A 14,443-nucleotide genomic window follows, 5' to 3' on the forward strand; every position below is an offset into this window, starting at 1 on the left:
GAAACCTAAAATATGTCCTGATCATCCCGACCAGGAATTAACATGCATGCATGCATGCATTTGAGGTTAAGGTCGATAGATCGCGTTTTGAACAATTCATGAAAAGCATGCATGTTTCATGAGCTAGTTGTTCGATCTATTTTCAAAGGCGGCCGGTACTTACTACTCGCGATCGATCCATCGAAAGGACGTTTTTACTTTTAAGATGGAATATTTCTTGGAGAAATCAAGCAATCTGGTTCAATTCTATTTTAAAATGCTTGTCGATCGTACAGAAATTATTAACGTAACACTTCACAACTAGAAACAAACTTTCAATATATATATATAGTACACATGCACTGCTGAATTCTTTCAGGCCTCTTTATGGGAAAAAAAAACATATATAGTACACACACGTCAACAACAAATTAAGGAGCTAAAGAAACAAACAAAAGCCTGCATTCGTGGCAGCTATATATACAATTATATGGTTACAACACCGTATCATAGGTGTAATTGAAGATCCTTTAATAATATTGCACGTAACCGGTGGGCCGGAGGTCTAGCCAGTACTTTAATGGCCAACTCCATTCTGAAGAAACGACCTGCATGCATTAATTTCAAAATTCATGTATAGTAGTACTGCGATAGATCAACGGGGTCAGATAATTTTATCGAATGGAATCAGAGCGCGCATATGGCAATAACATTCCCGAGAACAGCGAATATTACAGGTCATTAATTAATGTTGGGAAAATGTTGGGAACTTGCAAGTACTGTAGGACTTTAAAGTTGCAAATTAACGGCAACATGTTTGAATAGTACTGTTGTGTGTGGAGAAAAGTGGCCGTCATGTCCCACGTTGTATGGCATTCACAAAAGAAATAAAAAACAACAACCAAATTAACAGCTGATGTAGCATGTAGTTAACTAGGCCGTCACAACCCATAGGCTTAAGCTCGCAAGAGTTGTATCCCAACAAGTTATATACATCTTAAGCATCCTAAACTTGGAAAATGGCTAAGAAAATAAAGGACTTTCAAACCCTTACTTTGCTGAGGTACAATATAAAAATTGTTGAAATTACTTTATAACAACCCAAATCTTGATTATGATATTACTGCTCTCCAAGAATTAGAAAAAGAATATGATGACAAACTCATTCAAGAAGATATTTTTCTTAAACAAAAATCTAGAATACACTGGATGTTAAAGGGAGACAAGAAACTAAATTCTGTCATCAGATGGCTGCTAGCAAAAGGAGAAAATTAGCTAGCATTACTTCTCTCACTCTCATTGATGGAACAACTACTTCTGATCATAATATCATTCATGTTGTGGCCGTTGACTTTTTTTCATATTCAATTAACTGTTGAATCTGTTCAGGAGGCCACACATTTGCTTAATCATATTCTCAATCTTATGTCTGAAGACAACAATGATTTATTGCTTAAACTCCCACAAGAACTTAAACATGTGGTTTAGAGCATTCCTATGGACTCTGCTTCTGGTCCTGATAGTTTCTCCTCTTCTTTCTACATTGCATGTTGGTCCATTATCTTCAATAATCTTCTAGGGGGTCTTTTTCCCCATCTTAAAAGCACACTTTCATCACTTTTTTAATTCCTAAAACTAATAAGTCTACCACTCCTTCTGAATTCAGGCCCATCAGTTTTGTCAAGTATCTTATAAAATGATCTCCAAAATTATGGTTTCTCGTCTCGCTACCATTATGCCTAAGATTACCTTCGGGCATCTAGGTGCTTTTGTTGAAGGGATGATCATATTTGATAGTATTGTTTTAGCTTAGGAATTAACTCATAGCTTGCCTAAAAATATTCGTGGTAGTAATGTCATGCTTGAAGTTGACATGGCCAGATCTTTTGATAGAGTCAATTGGGTTTATCTTTCACATGTTCTGTCTACTTTTGGTTTTAATGTGAGTGTGGTCTCTCTTCTTCAAGCTTGTGTCTCTGAGTCTACTTTGTCTATATGCCTCAGTGGTACTCATGCAGGCTATTTCACGGCCACCAATGATCTTAGACAATGAGACCCTTTATCCCATTTTCTTTTTATTCTTAGTGAAAAATTGTTAGGTAGAGTTCTCCATTAGCTAATTGTTGATTGGCATACCACTCCTTATGTTATTCCTCGTGGATGTCAATCTATCACTCACATCCTTTTTGCTGATGCTCTTTTAATTTTCACAAATGTCTCCAAGAAAAGTCTTCAGGCTCTTTTGACCTTTTTCTCAATATGAGGATATCTCGGGACAAAAGATCAATCACTCTAAAAATGTGTTCCTATTGCAAAAAAAATACTCCAAGCGCTAGGAAGAATATTATTAGAATTTTCACAAGTTTCAACAAGAGTAAATTCCCCATTGTTTATATTTGTGCCCCACTCTCCTATAATAAGCTTCTCATTTCTGCTTTTGACTCTATTTTGAATAAAACCATAAAGAAAATGACTAGGTGGAAATGTCATTTATTATCCACAGGAGGTCGTGTATTCTCTGATCAAATTTGTTCTTACCTCCATTCCTATCCATATTCCTTCTCTTCTCAATCCACCCAAAAAAGTCATTAATTCCATTCATAATGCTTTTGCCACTTTTTTCTGGGAGGAGTCCGAGAGTCATACAAAAATAACTGGATCTCTTGGCATCATATTACTTGTCCTATTCTTGAAGGAGGCTTGGGTATTAAAAACTTACTTAATGTCCTACAAGCCCTTCATTGTAAGCTTGCTTGGTCTTTTCTCACTTCTACTTCGCCTTGGGCTACTTTTATTCACCATAAATACATGAGAAATTCTCTCTCGCATAACATTATAGAGGCTAAGACTTATCAATCCTGCTTTTGGAAAGTTATATGTCACAACCTCCCTATCATTCACAAGAAAGTCAATAGAAAATTAGAGAATGCACTTTAAATTTCTAGTATGATAACTAAACTGGGAATAATTTCTTGACTCAGAAAATATTCCATATCAACAACTCTCATATTCAATTAAAAGATGTTTGTTCATCTTCCTCTATTGGATGGAACACGTCAATCCTATCTAATTTGGGTGACACCTCCATGCTTCATGAAGTTAATCACTACACCATCATTCTTAAACCTGGCCTTCATAATATCAAAGTTTGGAAACATTCCCATGATGGTAAGTTATCTTTCAAGTCTGCTTGGAACCTTTTTCGAGACCACTTCTCTCCCATCAATGCCTTGAGTTTAGAACCAAGTCCTCCTTACCAAGATTTCAGTTTGTCTAGAAACTGTGGCATAATGGAATCCCCCTTGATGATAAAGTTCAACAATGTGGGATTCACATGGCTTCTAAATGCTCTTCTTCTTGTGAGGGCTCTATCGAATATGCTAGCCATATTGTTTTGGGTTGTTCTCTTGTGAAGAGAATTTGACATTATTTCTTGTTTGTTTTTTGTCATTTTCTTTTAACTCTAGCTGTTAGAAAAGTATTGCTATTCATTGGTGGTCTTCTTTCAAGGGTTTCGATCAATCCAATTTACTTGCTCGTTTACTACCATCCATTCTATTTTGGAAATTATGGCTAGTATGTAATAAAGCAAGAAGTGAGGTTTCTAATACAACGGCCATTAACATTATTGGTAAGATTAAGAAGTGACTCTAGGAGCTAAATCCCCTGCTAAAGACTAAATAAATTGTGTCTAATCTCAACATTGATATTCTCAATTCTTTGCATGTCTCTTTACACTATTAGGGAGGAAAAAAAAAAAAAAAAGGGCCTATCTTAGTCAAATGGATTTTGCCTCCCTTAGACATTCTCAAGTTGAATATTGACGATACTTCGAAAGGTAACCTTGGGCATGTTGGTTGTGGTGGTGTATTACGTTCCAAAAATTGCTTTATCATTGCTGATTTTTCTTTATTTTTGGGTGTAAGTATTAATACTTTTGTAGAATTATTTGCCTTAAAATTTGGTTTAACTTTGGGCTATGAACTAAGCATCAGTGATATGGTTGTTGAGACTGGCTCCCTCATTGTGGTTAATTGGCTTAATGATGTAAAGGAATCGGATTCTGATGATGCTCAGCCAACAAATTCAATGTTAATAGCATTGTAAAACCTCGAGAAGGTATATCAACGCAAAACTGGTGAGAAAAGGTGAAAATTCCTTGGTTGAGTGAGAAACTGTATTCCTTGATTAGCGAGAAAAGGGGAGTGATATTGCACACATGCCGGAATTGTACATATGACCCCAATTCGGAAAGCTCTCTTCGGCGTGCACGATGTGGTCACTATGCTATGCATGATAGTCCCCATTTGGAGCCCAAAATCAGCCATTTTCGCTTCCGAATAGTCATTTTAAGTTATTTTTCTATTTTTGTTTATTTTTCGTTTACTTATTTTTAAGAACAATTTTATTCCTGGTTTTTTGGCTAGATTTTAGCGAGATATTTATTTTATTTCGTATTTTACTATTTGGTCAAAATTATAATTTTGCTTTCTTTACCTCAACTATTTAAGCCTAGCTTGTGGGCTTCATAAGATTCTTTGATTTTTGTAGAGATCTCTAATCTCAGCGATTGTCTAAGAGTTTTCTCTTTGTTTGTGTTTTTCTCAATTTCAATCTCTAACTTCCATTGTTTAGCTAGCTGTCAAAATAATCTTTATTATGCTCCGGTGTCATAAAGGCTCTTCTCTCCCTAGATTTACTCAGAAATTTGGGATGATACTTCACATTTGAAGAATTATTTTTCTCTTTAACTTCCATTGTTCAACTAGCTGTCAAAATAATCCTTATTCTGTTTCAGTGTTATAAAGGCTCTTCTCTCCCTAGATTTACTCAAAAATTTGGGATGATATTTTACATTTGAAGAATTATTTTTCTTTCAGTATTAATCATGTTTATAGAGAAGGTAATGAGCTAGCGGATAGTCTAGCAGATTATGATGCTAAGAAACAAGCAATAAGTTTTCATCTCTCTTTCAACTCCTTAAGCATAGAATTGCTCTATTCTCTTTGGATCATGCAAGTCTTCCTACTATTAAGCATAGTTTTCTAGGTTATTTCTTAGTCTTCTTGTAATTAAGTTGCTCTTTATAAGGTCTTTGATTTTTTTTAGAACTTGGTTTTGGGATTTTACTTTTTATCCTTGTAACCCCCAAGTTTTATTATCTATATATGGTATTCATCCGCTATAAGTGAAGGTAATCAATAAAATTGGGATACCATTATCTTCTAAAAAAAGTGGTCATGGGTAAAGGGAACTAGAGAGTAATTGTTTACTACCTACAGAAGTTAGAAACCTAGCTGTGTAGTGCATGCTACTTAATTTTAAGATCCATGTATACGTCCCTTGTTATATACGTATGGTTATAGTACTGTCATTGGTTACATGGAAAATCATTTGGAGAACCCACTCAAGTGTGCATGGAGGCATTCTTCTTTTATCAATTTAAACATCACCAAAAAAACCTAAGTGATTACGTACATACCTTGGGTATGCATTATACACATTCTCTCCCGAAGCTCTTGGGCTTATGTTATCATCGTGCAGCTCATGCAACTTAACCTCAAAGAAAACGTGAAATTACATCATGTCAAACTTAGATATATATAATGAGTGAAATAAAATGAAGAGATTTGCATGCATATAAGATGATACACACACAGATATATATATATATATATATAATCTTTGAGATCTTACCCTTTTCTGCAGACGAGAGTTTTCCTCTTGCAGGGCTTTTTGCTGCGTTTAAACACGAATAAAATTTATTCTTCTTCCAAGTAATATTAGGCATATATAAATAGTTTCATTTTGATAGAATGAAGTGTGGTGTCTGAAGGTTGTAATTAAGGAAAGGTTTGTGAGTTAAAGTTTTGAGATTGAATGTTTTCCCAAAAAATAGACAGTGAGAATAGCTTAAGTTACCACAAACCTCACAGGTGATGTTGGGTCTCATTCTTGTACTGTCGAAAGTTGGCCTTCCGTTTATGATCCTTATACAAAAAGGATAAAAAAATGGCCTAAAAAATGTGATTGTTTGCTCCTACAACTAACGCCATCCAATTTCATTGGGTTTATTGAAGCGAATTTTCCTCTTATGTATTTGGGAGTTCCTATCATATCAAGGAGGCTGTTGGCATGTCACTTTGAGGACTTAGTGAACAAAATTCGAATCATAATATAGGGATGGCAAGGCAAGCTACTTTCAAATCGTGCTCGTCTATTACTGATCAAGCATGTCCCCCAAAGTATACTGATACATTGTTTGTCTATTTTGCCTACGCCGAAGATAGTTCTGGATAAAATAAAAAGGTTAATGAGTACATTCTTTTGGGGTGTGAATGAAGGAAAATCAAAGAAAAAATGGAGATCTTGGAATGACATGTGTAACCTGTTTTGGAAGGAGGAATTGGAAATAGTAATTTGCATGATATTCAGAATTCCTTACACATGAAACTTGCATGGAACTTGTTACAAGGTAAATCTTAATGGGCAAATTTTTTTTTGGCAAAATATGTAGGTGACACTCACATTTCTTTTGTTGATCCAAAAAAGGGTACAAGGTTCTGAAAAATGATTATGCACAGTCTTCAAGAGGTGCAAAAAAAGTCCTTGTGGCTTGTAAAGGATAGAAAGTTGTTCTTCTGGAGAGATAATTGGGTGGGAGAGGGTCCCCATTGTGAGCAAATGGAAATTTCGGCCCATCCCAACCTTACTTTGACAGATTGTAAAACAAGGAAGGGGTAGAATATTGATTTATTTAAGAGTTTGGTAGGCATGCAAAAAACAAATGAGTTGTTGAAAAAGCTAGGGAGTATAAAAATGGGGGGGATGCTATTATTTGGACCCCAAAACCAGATGGAAAATTTACTACTCATAGTTCATGGGAAGTTTTATGTACAAGTGCACCAAAGGTACAATGAATGGAATGGATTTGGCATCCATCCATTCCAAAAAAGATGTCGGTTTTAATGTGGAAGATCATGTATGACTGTCTTTCAGTGGATAATTGAATCAGAAAATTTAGTTTCCAAATATGATTGTTGCTCATCTAGCGCCTATGAAGATCAGAATCACGTGTTGGCTAGTGGGGATTTTGTTGTTCAAATATGGAATAGGTGCACCTCTTATTTTGGTATGTCTCTACAGCTAGGAAACTCATGGAAGGTAAAGGTGGAATGCTAGTTTCGTCGTGCAAAAAAAAATCATCTCAAACTAGTCAGTTTCTTGATATACTCCCTACTATTATCACTTGGCGATTATGGTGGAGAAGGTGCAAAACTAGAATGGAGAGGTTTCAGGAATTAGTAGAATCAGCTTGGCACTCTATAAAATTCTAGATGGCATGGGTGGGCTTAAAATTAAAAGGGAAAGGGCTTTTAAGTAAAAGAGATGAAGAGTTGTTGAATTCTTTGAATCTTCCTGTCCAACGAAATATGGGAATTAAATATCAGATTGTGAAATGGAAAAGGCCGAAAGAGGAGTCGTGTAAGCTTAATGTGGATGGTTGTTCACTAAGGAATCCAGAAACTACAGGTGTAGGGAGCATTATAAGAGATCATAATGGTGATATGTAAGTGGCCTTCTCAATGCCTATTGGCTGCCATTCTAATATTTATGCAGAAGTCATGGGGTTGTTTTAAGGTCTGAAACATGCTAGAAGGTTGGGTTTTGATGCAATTGAAATAGAAATGGACTCGGCTTTGGTTATTGACTGGATTAAAAAAAGGAGATGCGGATTGTGGTATATGGAGGATTTGTAGGAGGAAATAATATGTTATTTGAATGAGGTCAGTTGTACCTTCACACATTGATATAGAGAATGTAGCGTTGTAGTAGATAGAATGGCAAATTAGCTAGGCGCAAAACGAGAAACGATTTTTACTTCCTATGCTACAGATCTTCTGATGCTAATGCAAGGGGTTCTTAGGTTGGATAAACTTAGGTTATCGTATATGAGGAGGCAGTAGAATGTTATGGTTTTGATTTGTTTATTTTGGTTTATGGGGTTGCAATGGGTTTTCTTTATGTAAGTAGTTTTTACACGGGAGTATTTGATAAATATTTGTTCATATGTCCTGCTTTTTTATTTTAAGTTTGATTGGATTAGTGTTACCATGATATTCCTCCGACACAAGTAAGAGTTATCAATAAAGCTTAGAGATGCCGTCCTCCTTCTACCAAATATATATATATTTCAGGTCAGGCCTAGCTTGTCAAGGTTCACAAACGTTTGTGAATGGAAGGATTTTAATACCACCATAAGGGCTCGCGGGGTGCTACCATGGGCCTAGGACATGGTGGCCTGACAAATCACTCGACTCAATACTCAAACCTCTCTGGCCCGATAAGGCTCATGACAGTTTGTTAAAAACATGAATGCCCGCCTGCTTATCTTGGAACAGTTGAGATATTCACTCATTCAAAGTGAATAAATAGCCCGAATGTTTTAGGGTTCAAATGTCTAATAGTAGGTGAAACAATTAGTCCAGGTGATCCTAAGAAGTCAAAAACTCTATTTAAAGAATTCAGTTACACTAATGAAAGCTCTCGAATAATTTGGCTCTAAGAAGATTCCTATCATTACTGACTTAGGCATCAGAGGCGCCCCCTCAAATCTCCCAAGCCACCTTATTCTTTGATTACAGGAGATCGGGAGTACGGAGCAGTGAAACACATTCTTAACAGTGAATTTTTATAAAAGGATATTGAAGATCAAGTTACGGTCTGGAAATCATCATGAAGTCAGTCCTCAATTTTGTTTTTCTTGGGTTAGGCATTTGAGTCCAAGGAAGTCTCAATCCTAGAATAGCAGACAGGTTCCAAATTATAAGGTTTGTATCTCACCTTCATTTTCAGCAAGTTTATGTGCTCTGACATCATGCGCCTCTGTTAATTAGTAATAAGAATTGAAAATTAGCCCCCCAAAAACAATCCTTATAATCTCATATATACAACCTTATAATTAGTAGTTATGCTTAAAAACGAAACGAATTATGTGAATTTATAGCTCTGAATGATTTACCTTTCTAGAACGGATACGTTCAACCCCCGTCTTTATCTGTCGCTCTATCTGTTTTAACTCCTTCATGTTCAACATTGATAGATCTTCTCCAGCTAAGTGCCTACACATCATATAACTAAGTTAATTTATGGTACTAGGCAGCGCGCTGTGACAATCATAAAGCTGACAGATCGAAGCTGGGGGGTACGTAGTATATATATGGAACATACCTGAGTCTTGTCTCCAATAAGTTTGCTGATCTCTTTAGCTCTTCAATTTCCGTCTTCCAAAACTGTTATTGGAAATTCGATCGAGGACTTTAGCAAAAACCACTACTAAATAATTTAAGTACTCCACAAAATATCTGTACACATGACATTTAATTATTTTAACACTAATTCACAATCATTTTGACTCTTTCGTCTGCCATTAATTGTGCTATACAATTGTTAATACTTGGAACTTTGGTTTCCTTACAAAAGTGCAGGGAATTAATACCGAGTTGTTGGAGTACTCTAAGGATATCCATCCGCGGCCTCTTAGTAGATTTTACCTTGGAAATATTACAGATAATCTCAATTACCAGCCAGATCTTTCTTTTTAAAAATCAGACTCTTTCCCCTTCATTTTATCCTGATCCGTTCTAGGCTTTACTTCTTGATCTCAACCATAGGCATGGCCTGTTAATGATAAAGGAGATCAGTAACCCCACTACAAATCCAAGTTGGGAAGATCAGATGATCTGAAACCATAATTTTTCCACCAAAATTTTGATACTCGAATCATCTGAAAAATATTTTCCAGACCTTGGCGACTAGTTATCTAGTGCTTAGTGATCATAAAGCACCTCTACAACCTCAAGAATCCATGGCCAATGCAACAAGAGCTTAGCTTCATCACCAAAAATAACGGGAGAAGATGAAGACATTGAAGAGTACCCCCAGTGCACAAAATCAATCAAGGAGCCCCATCTCTGATATATGGTACAGATACAATTCAAAGTCTGATTCATTTTTGTGATTTAAAAAACAGGAGATCATAGTGATGAAGTACTTAAAATAAATGGTTTTACAGAGAATAGAATACAGAAAAATCTCCACCATCGGTCTACGATCAGCAGAACTGGCTTAATTTGTATATATATAAAGTGGAAATATATATATAGTTAATTTATTTATATATATATTCTGATCTTACCATTTTTCTTCTAGTTGTCCAAAATGAGAGTCCTTGTATCTTTTTGGCCTTTCATAGGGAAAGATGATCAATAGGAAGTATAGTATGGTACGTACGTAGTCTCAGTCACTCGTGTATTTAACTACACGATTAAATGCATGTGACAGTCTAGCAGCCCAAGTACCCTTTGTTTAGTCGCCTTAGCTAGGCTCAGATAATTTTCTTACGGTGTGATCTTGAATGAATATCTTTCAACCACAAACACAGGATCACTAACGCAACAAGGTTCAAGTACTAGCAAGCTAGTACTACTTTAACATGCAATAGCGATAATAGTACCTCCATTGATACAGAGCGTTGGCCACTTGATAGAGGAAATCCAACTTCTCTGCGATACCTTGCAATGGTCCTGTCCATGCTGCATCCGATAACATGAACACACAAATAATATTGTATTAACATTTGTTTTACATTCAGATTGCATATTAAAAATTACACATCTATTAATAAAAGGTGCAAAAAAAAAAAAAAAAAAAAAAAGAAAAAAAGATCATCATGATACTAAAAAAATGACAGAAAGAAGGGTACGAGCTGCTAGCTAGGCACGCAGAAGAGATATAATAATGATTGATACTAACTCATGACTAGCAAACTGGTAAGCCCTTCCAGAGGGAGAGAAGATTAGGATTGCAACTTCAGCATCGCATAAGATGGACAACTCAAGAGACTTCTTCAAAAGCCCATTTCTCCTCTTTGAGAAGGTCACCTGCCTGCTTGTTGGGTTCTCTATTCTCTTCAGCTCGACTTTTCCTCTCCCCATTTATTGATCAGCCGTTACAAAATATAGCTAGCATGCAAATTACCGGCCTTATGATACACTATATATGATAATAATTAGCTAATAAACGATCGACCTAATTAAACAACAAGTAGTAGTTTCTGATCAGAAATTAGATTGTGTATACGGAAGAAAACTAATACAAGATGATGATATATGCCCATGCAAACAAAAATGCGCAAACTGTTCTACTTTAATATCAAGCTGAATGACGCAAAATTGCTCAGGAAAGAAAAAACATATAATGATGCAAAATGAATTAAGATTTAGGAGATTGGTTTACAGTCAAGGCGCAAATGACGCTGGTACTGTGACACGACAGCACTACCCATTCTCTTTCTGATATGAACATCTTCATTATTATCACGAAGACCTGGCCTACGGGATTATTAGTTACAATGCATGCATCTTCGGCATATTCTCATACCTCAACTCCTCGATCCATGGTTAATTAACACTACTACTACTTTTCATGGTTTTTGTTTTGTCTTCTTTGTTTGTTTAGAGGAAATAAGGGCAGTACTGTATCGTTCATTTATGATCCAGATAAGAGTATATATCTTGAAGATGCTTTGAACCTCTTTTTGTTTTAAGCGAAGGCTGTTAAAGCATATAATTAATTACATATAAATTTAATGAAGAAACTCTATTTATATATAAGTCTTTTATTTTTTTAACACAGTTATATATACTAACAAATTATTGGTGTTTTTAATTTTTTTTTTTTTTTAAGTTATAATGGGTCCTATTATAAGTAATGTATTAACACATGATCACCAATTTAATTTATATGTAGCAAAACTTTTAAAATATTGCATAAAATTATTGAAGAGGCCGTAAAGATCATATTGCAAGTGATTACTGTACGTATGTTATACATGATATTCCCTGGTAATTTTTAATTAAAAAAAGAAGAAGAAGAAGAAATGCAAATAGCTTTTAAAATAATTGATCGATATGATTGTAAGCTTTAAAAAATAAAAATCTAAAACATTAAAAAAAAAAAATTTGTTATGCATAAGTTACTATTCACTTTCACACGTCACATCTGACTATTTTTTTTTTATTTTTTTTATAAGATATGGGATGTGCACGATGAAAAAAATTATTAAAAAAATAACATCAAATCATACAAGATATATAATTAGGTATACTTTTTCTTTATGCTCAGCATTTTGAAAAAAAAAAAAAAAAGACATAATGTGCTTAATTAGATGTTTCCCTTTTTCCTTTTTTTGGGATCAACTGATAAACCGTGGTTTCAATATATATATATATATATATATATATATATATATATATATATATATATATATATATATATTTATATATATTATGATGAAGAAGAACAATCAGAACTCGACACGTAAAGATTTATGACCATTAAAAAAGGCACTCAAAGGGTGTACGAGAGATCAACACGTGTTACGTGGATATGATGGGTCGACGATCTTAGACAGACGTGATTGGACTTACATTGGGTCACCAAAATGAAAAGTTAGCGAATCCCATCATATAATGTTGGACAAAGAAGATGATCCGAAGTCATTGTGGAGTGCTCAGAAAATTACGAAGTCGTCGTGTTCAGCTTTACGAGGAAATGGAGTAACAGATGTCAAGATTTCATTTCATTAAACCCCAGTGGGGCCTGCTTGATCACCCATTGACATTTGACCCCTCAAGATAAGTACTAATAAGACACACCTCCCCATGGCCCACCAAACTATGATGTATTCAAAAAGTTTCAAACCTCGGACATCGAACCACTCTGGCCTCTGTCTCATTAATATGGATCGTAAGCTGCTTACCTTCTCCAAAAATGATAAATACGTCACTTTTTATAATATTTTGCAAATTAATATTCGAAAATTAATATTACTTTTATAAAAAAATAACGTCATTTTACAAAATATTTTTATTTTATAATATATATTATAAAATATATTGTATAGATATCATTATTCTTCCTCAAAATCTTTATTCAATTAATGAGTCGGAATGTATACCTAAATTACACATAATTGGTGTCGGTTTTTATCACGGGAAATGATAAATTTATAATTTTTATATAATTATGTAATAAAATATTATTATTTTAAATTTTATTTTGATTTTGATTTGATGTATTGAAATATAATAAAATTATTATTATACTTTAAATTAATTATGAGTTGTGAATGAGTTGTTAGACTACTAACATAGTTTTTTTTTTTTTTTTTTTTTTTGTAGGCATACTAACATAGCTTATTGGTGCATGTAATAATCCCCCGCCATGTAATAATACCCTCCAAAATAAAGAACCCAATATATATGAAGCTTTCTGACTAATTATGCGCATGAGTTGGGTGACCCATATCCAAAGAGGTATTATTTTCAATTGAGAAATATTTTAGTCATAAAAAGATTACACAAAAGTAAATTTATGAATTGAGTATTTTGATGCGGTACATTAAATTGTAAAGTTATATTTATTGTAAAAGATTTAATAGATCAGTTTATAAATTTACTTTTATATAATTTATTTATATCTATAGTAGTTCATTTTTGAGATCGATAGATGAATCACTTTTCCTTTGACTTGTAACCTATAGGGCTATCTGGCCGGACCTCTTCACTGTGAAGACTTTGCTTTCTACACCAACTTCAATGGAAAATAATAGTTTAACAAGATGAGTTGGGGTGGGGGTTTGAACTTAACATTTAGGCTGCATTTGAATATTGAGATGAACTCAATTAAGTTGAATTCTTTATAAATAGTAGTGAGTTGAATAGTAGAGAAAGTTATGTGGAGCTCATCTAAACTGAGTTTAAAATGTATTTAGATATTAAGATGAGTTTAGTACTTTTTATGAAAAATTGAAAAAAGTTATAGGTCTCACGTATAAAGATATTTTAAGTTAAAAAAAGTTATACATCCCACGTGTAAGAAAGTTTTGAGTTAGGATGAGTTTAATAATTTAAGAGTTGAAGGTTTGAATGTTAGACTCAATTTAAAGTTAGATTGAATTCAGCTGAGCTCAGCTGAGTTTGAGAACCAAACGCAGCCTAGAAATTCTATAGATGAGCAATTGTAGCTGATCCCACACCCCACACCTGACGTGGTGGGCTTTATTATTATTTTTTTTTCCTTCTCTACGGCTGAAAGAATTCCTCTCAACCTTTCTGCATTTTCATCAATCATCCTATCATTCTCTCATCTTCTCTAACAGAGGTCTCTTTCACTTTGATTACAAAAAGCTTACTACAGAGCTCTCTATCACTCTCTCTCTCATCTTCTCTAACAGAACTCTCTCTCATCTTTCTATATGGCAACTCATTGCTTTGGAGCTGTGTGCAGATATTTGGGAGGAGGGAGGGAGGGAGGGGGGGAAGAAAATCCCAAAATCTAAAATCCAAAGAAATTTTAACTAAACTAAACTCACTTGGAAACTTTTTCAATCAAGAAAGTC

At 34.4% G+C, this 14,443-nt stretch overlaps 1 protein-coding gene across 3 annotated transcripts; it reads right to left on the reverse strand.

The window, feature by feature from the left end:
• Positions 1 to 301: 301 nt before the first annotated feature.
• Positions 302 to 11,487, reverse strand: LOC121235754 (MADS-box transcription factor 23-like). 3 transcript variants are annotated; one of them, XM_041132139.1, is made up of 9 exons: positions 11,278 to 11,487; positions 10,795 to 11,070; positions 10,496 to 10,574; positions 9,211 to 9,272; positions 9,002 to 9,101; positions 8,824 to 8,865; positions 5,677 to 5,718; positions 5,462 to 5,538; positions 302 to 587 (listed from the first exon to the last, which is right to left on the reverse strand). In XM_041132139.1, the coding sequence occupies exons 2-9, from the start codon at positions 10,974 to 10,976 to the stop codon at positions 557 to 559; spliced, it is 615 nt and encodes a 204-aa protein (XP_040988073.1). In that variant the 5' UTR covers positions 10,977 to 11,070; positions 11,278 to 11,487; the 3' UTR covers positions 302 to 556. The 3 variants fall into 3 exon arrangements, with proteins under 3 accessions (XP_040988073.1, XP_040988072.1, XP_040988074.1); XM_041132138.1 differs by having other exon boundaries at positions 10,795 to 11,486; XM_041132140.1 differs by having other exon boundaries at positions 5,462 to 5,532; positions 10,795 to 11,483.
• Between the last annotated feature and the right edge of the window lie 2,956 nt (positions 11,488 to 14,443).

This window comes from Juglans microcarpa x Juglans regia, chromosome 6D (genome assembly GCF_004785595.1).
Source record: "Juglans microcarpa x Juglans regia isolate MS1-56 chromosome 6D, Jm3101_v1.0, whole genome shotgun sequence".
NCBI classification, from domain to species: Eukaryota; Viridiplantae; Streptophyta; class Magnoliopsida; order Fagales; family Juglandaceae; genus Juglans; species Juglans microcarpa x Juglans regia.

Bases quoted from the DNA above. Each gene is read 5' to 3' on its own strand.
- LOC121235754 (XM_041132139.1), bottom strand. From the start codon at position 10,976: ATGGGGAGAGGAAAAGTCGAGCTGAAGAGAATAGAGAACCCAACAAGC. The intron at 9,273-10,495 runs GTACTATTATCG...TTCCAATAACAG, and splicing joins AACGCTCTGTATCAATGGAG to TTTTGGAAGACGGAAATTGA. The intron at 588-5,461 runs GTATGTACGTAA...TAATGCATGCAG, and splicing joins GTGTATAATGCATACCCAAG to GTCGTTTCTTCAGAATGGAG.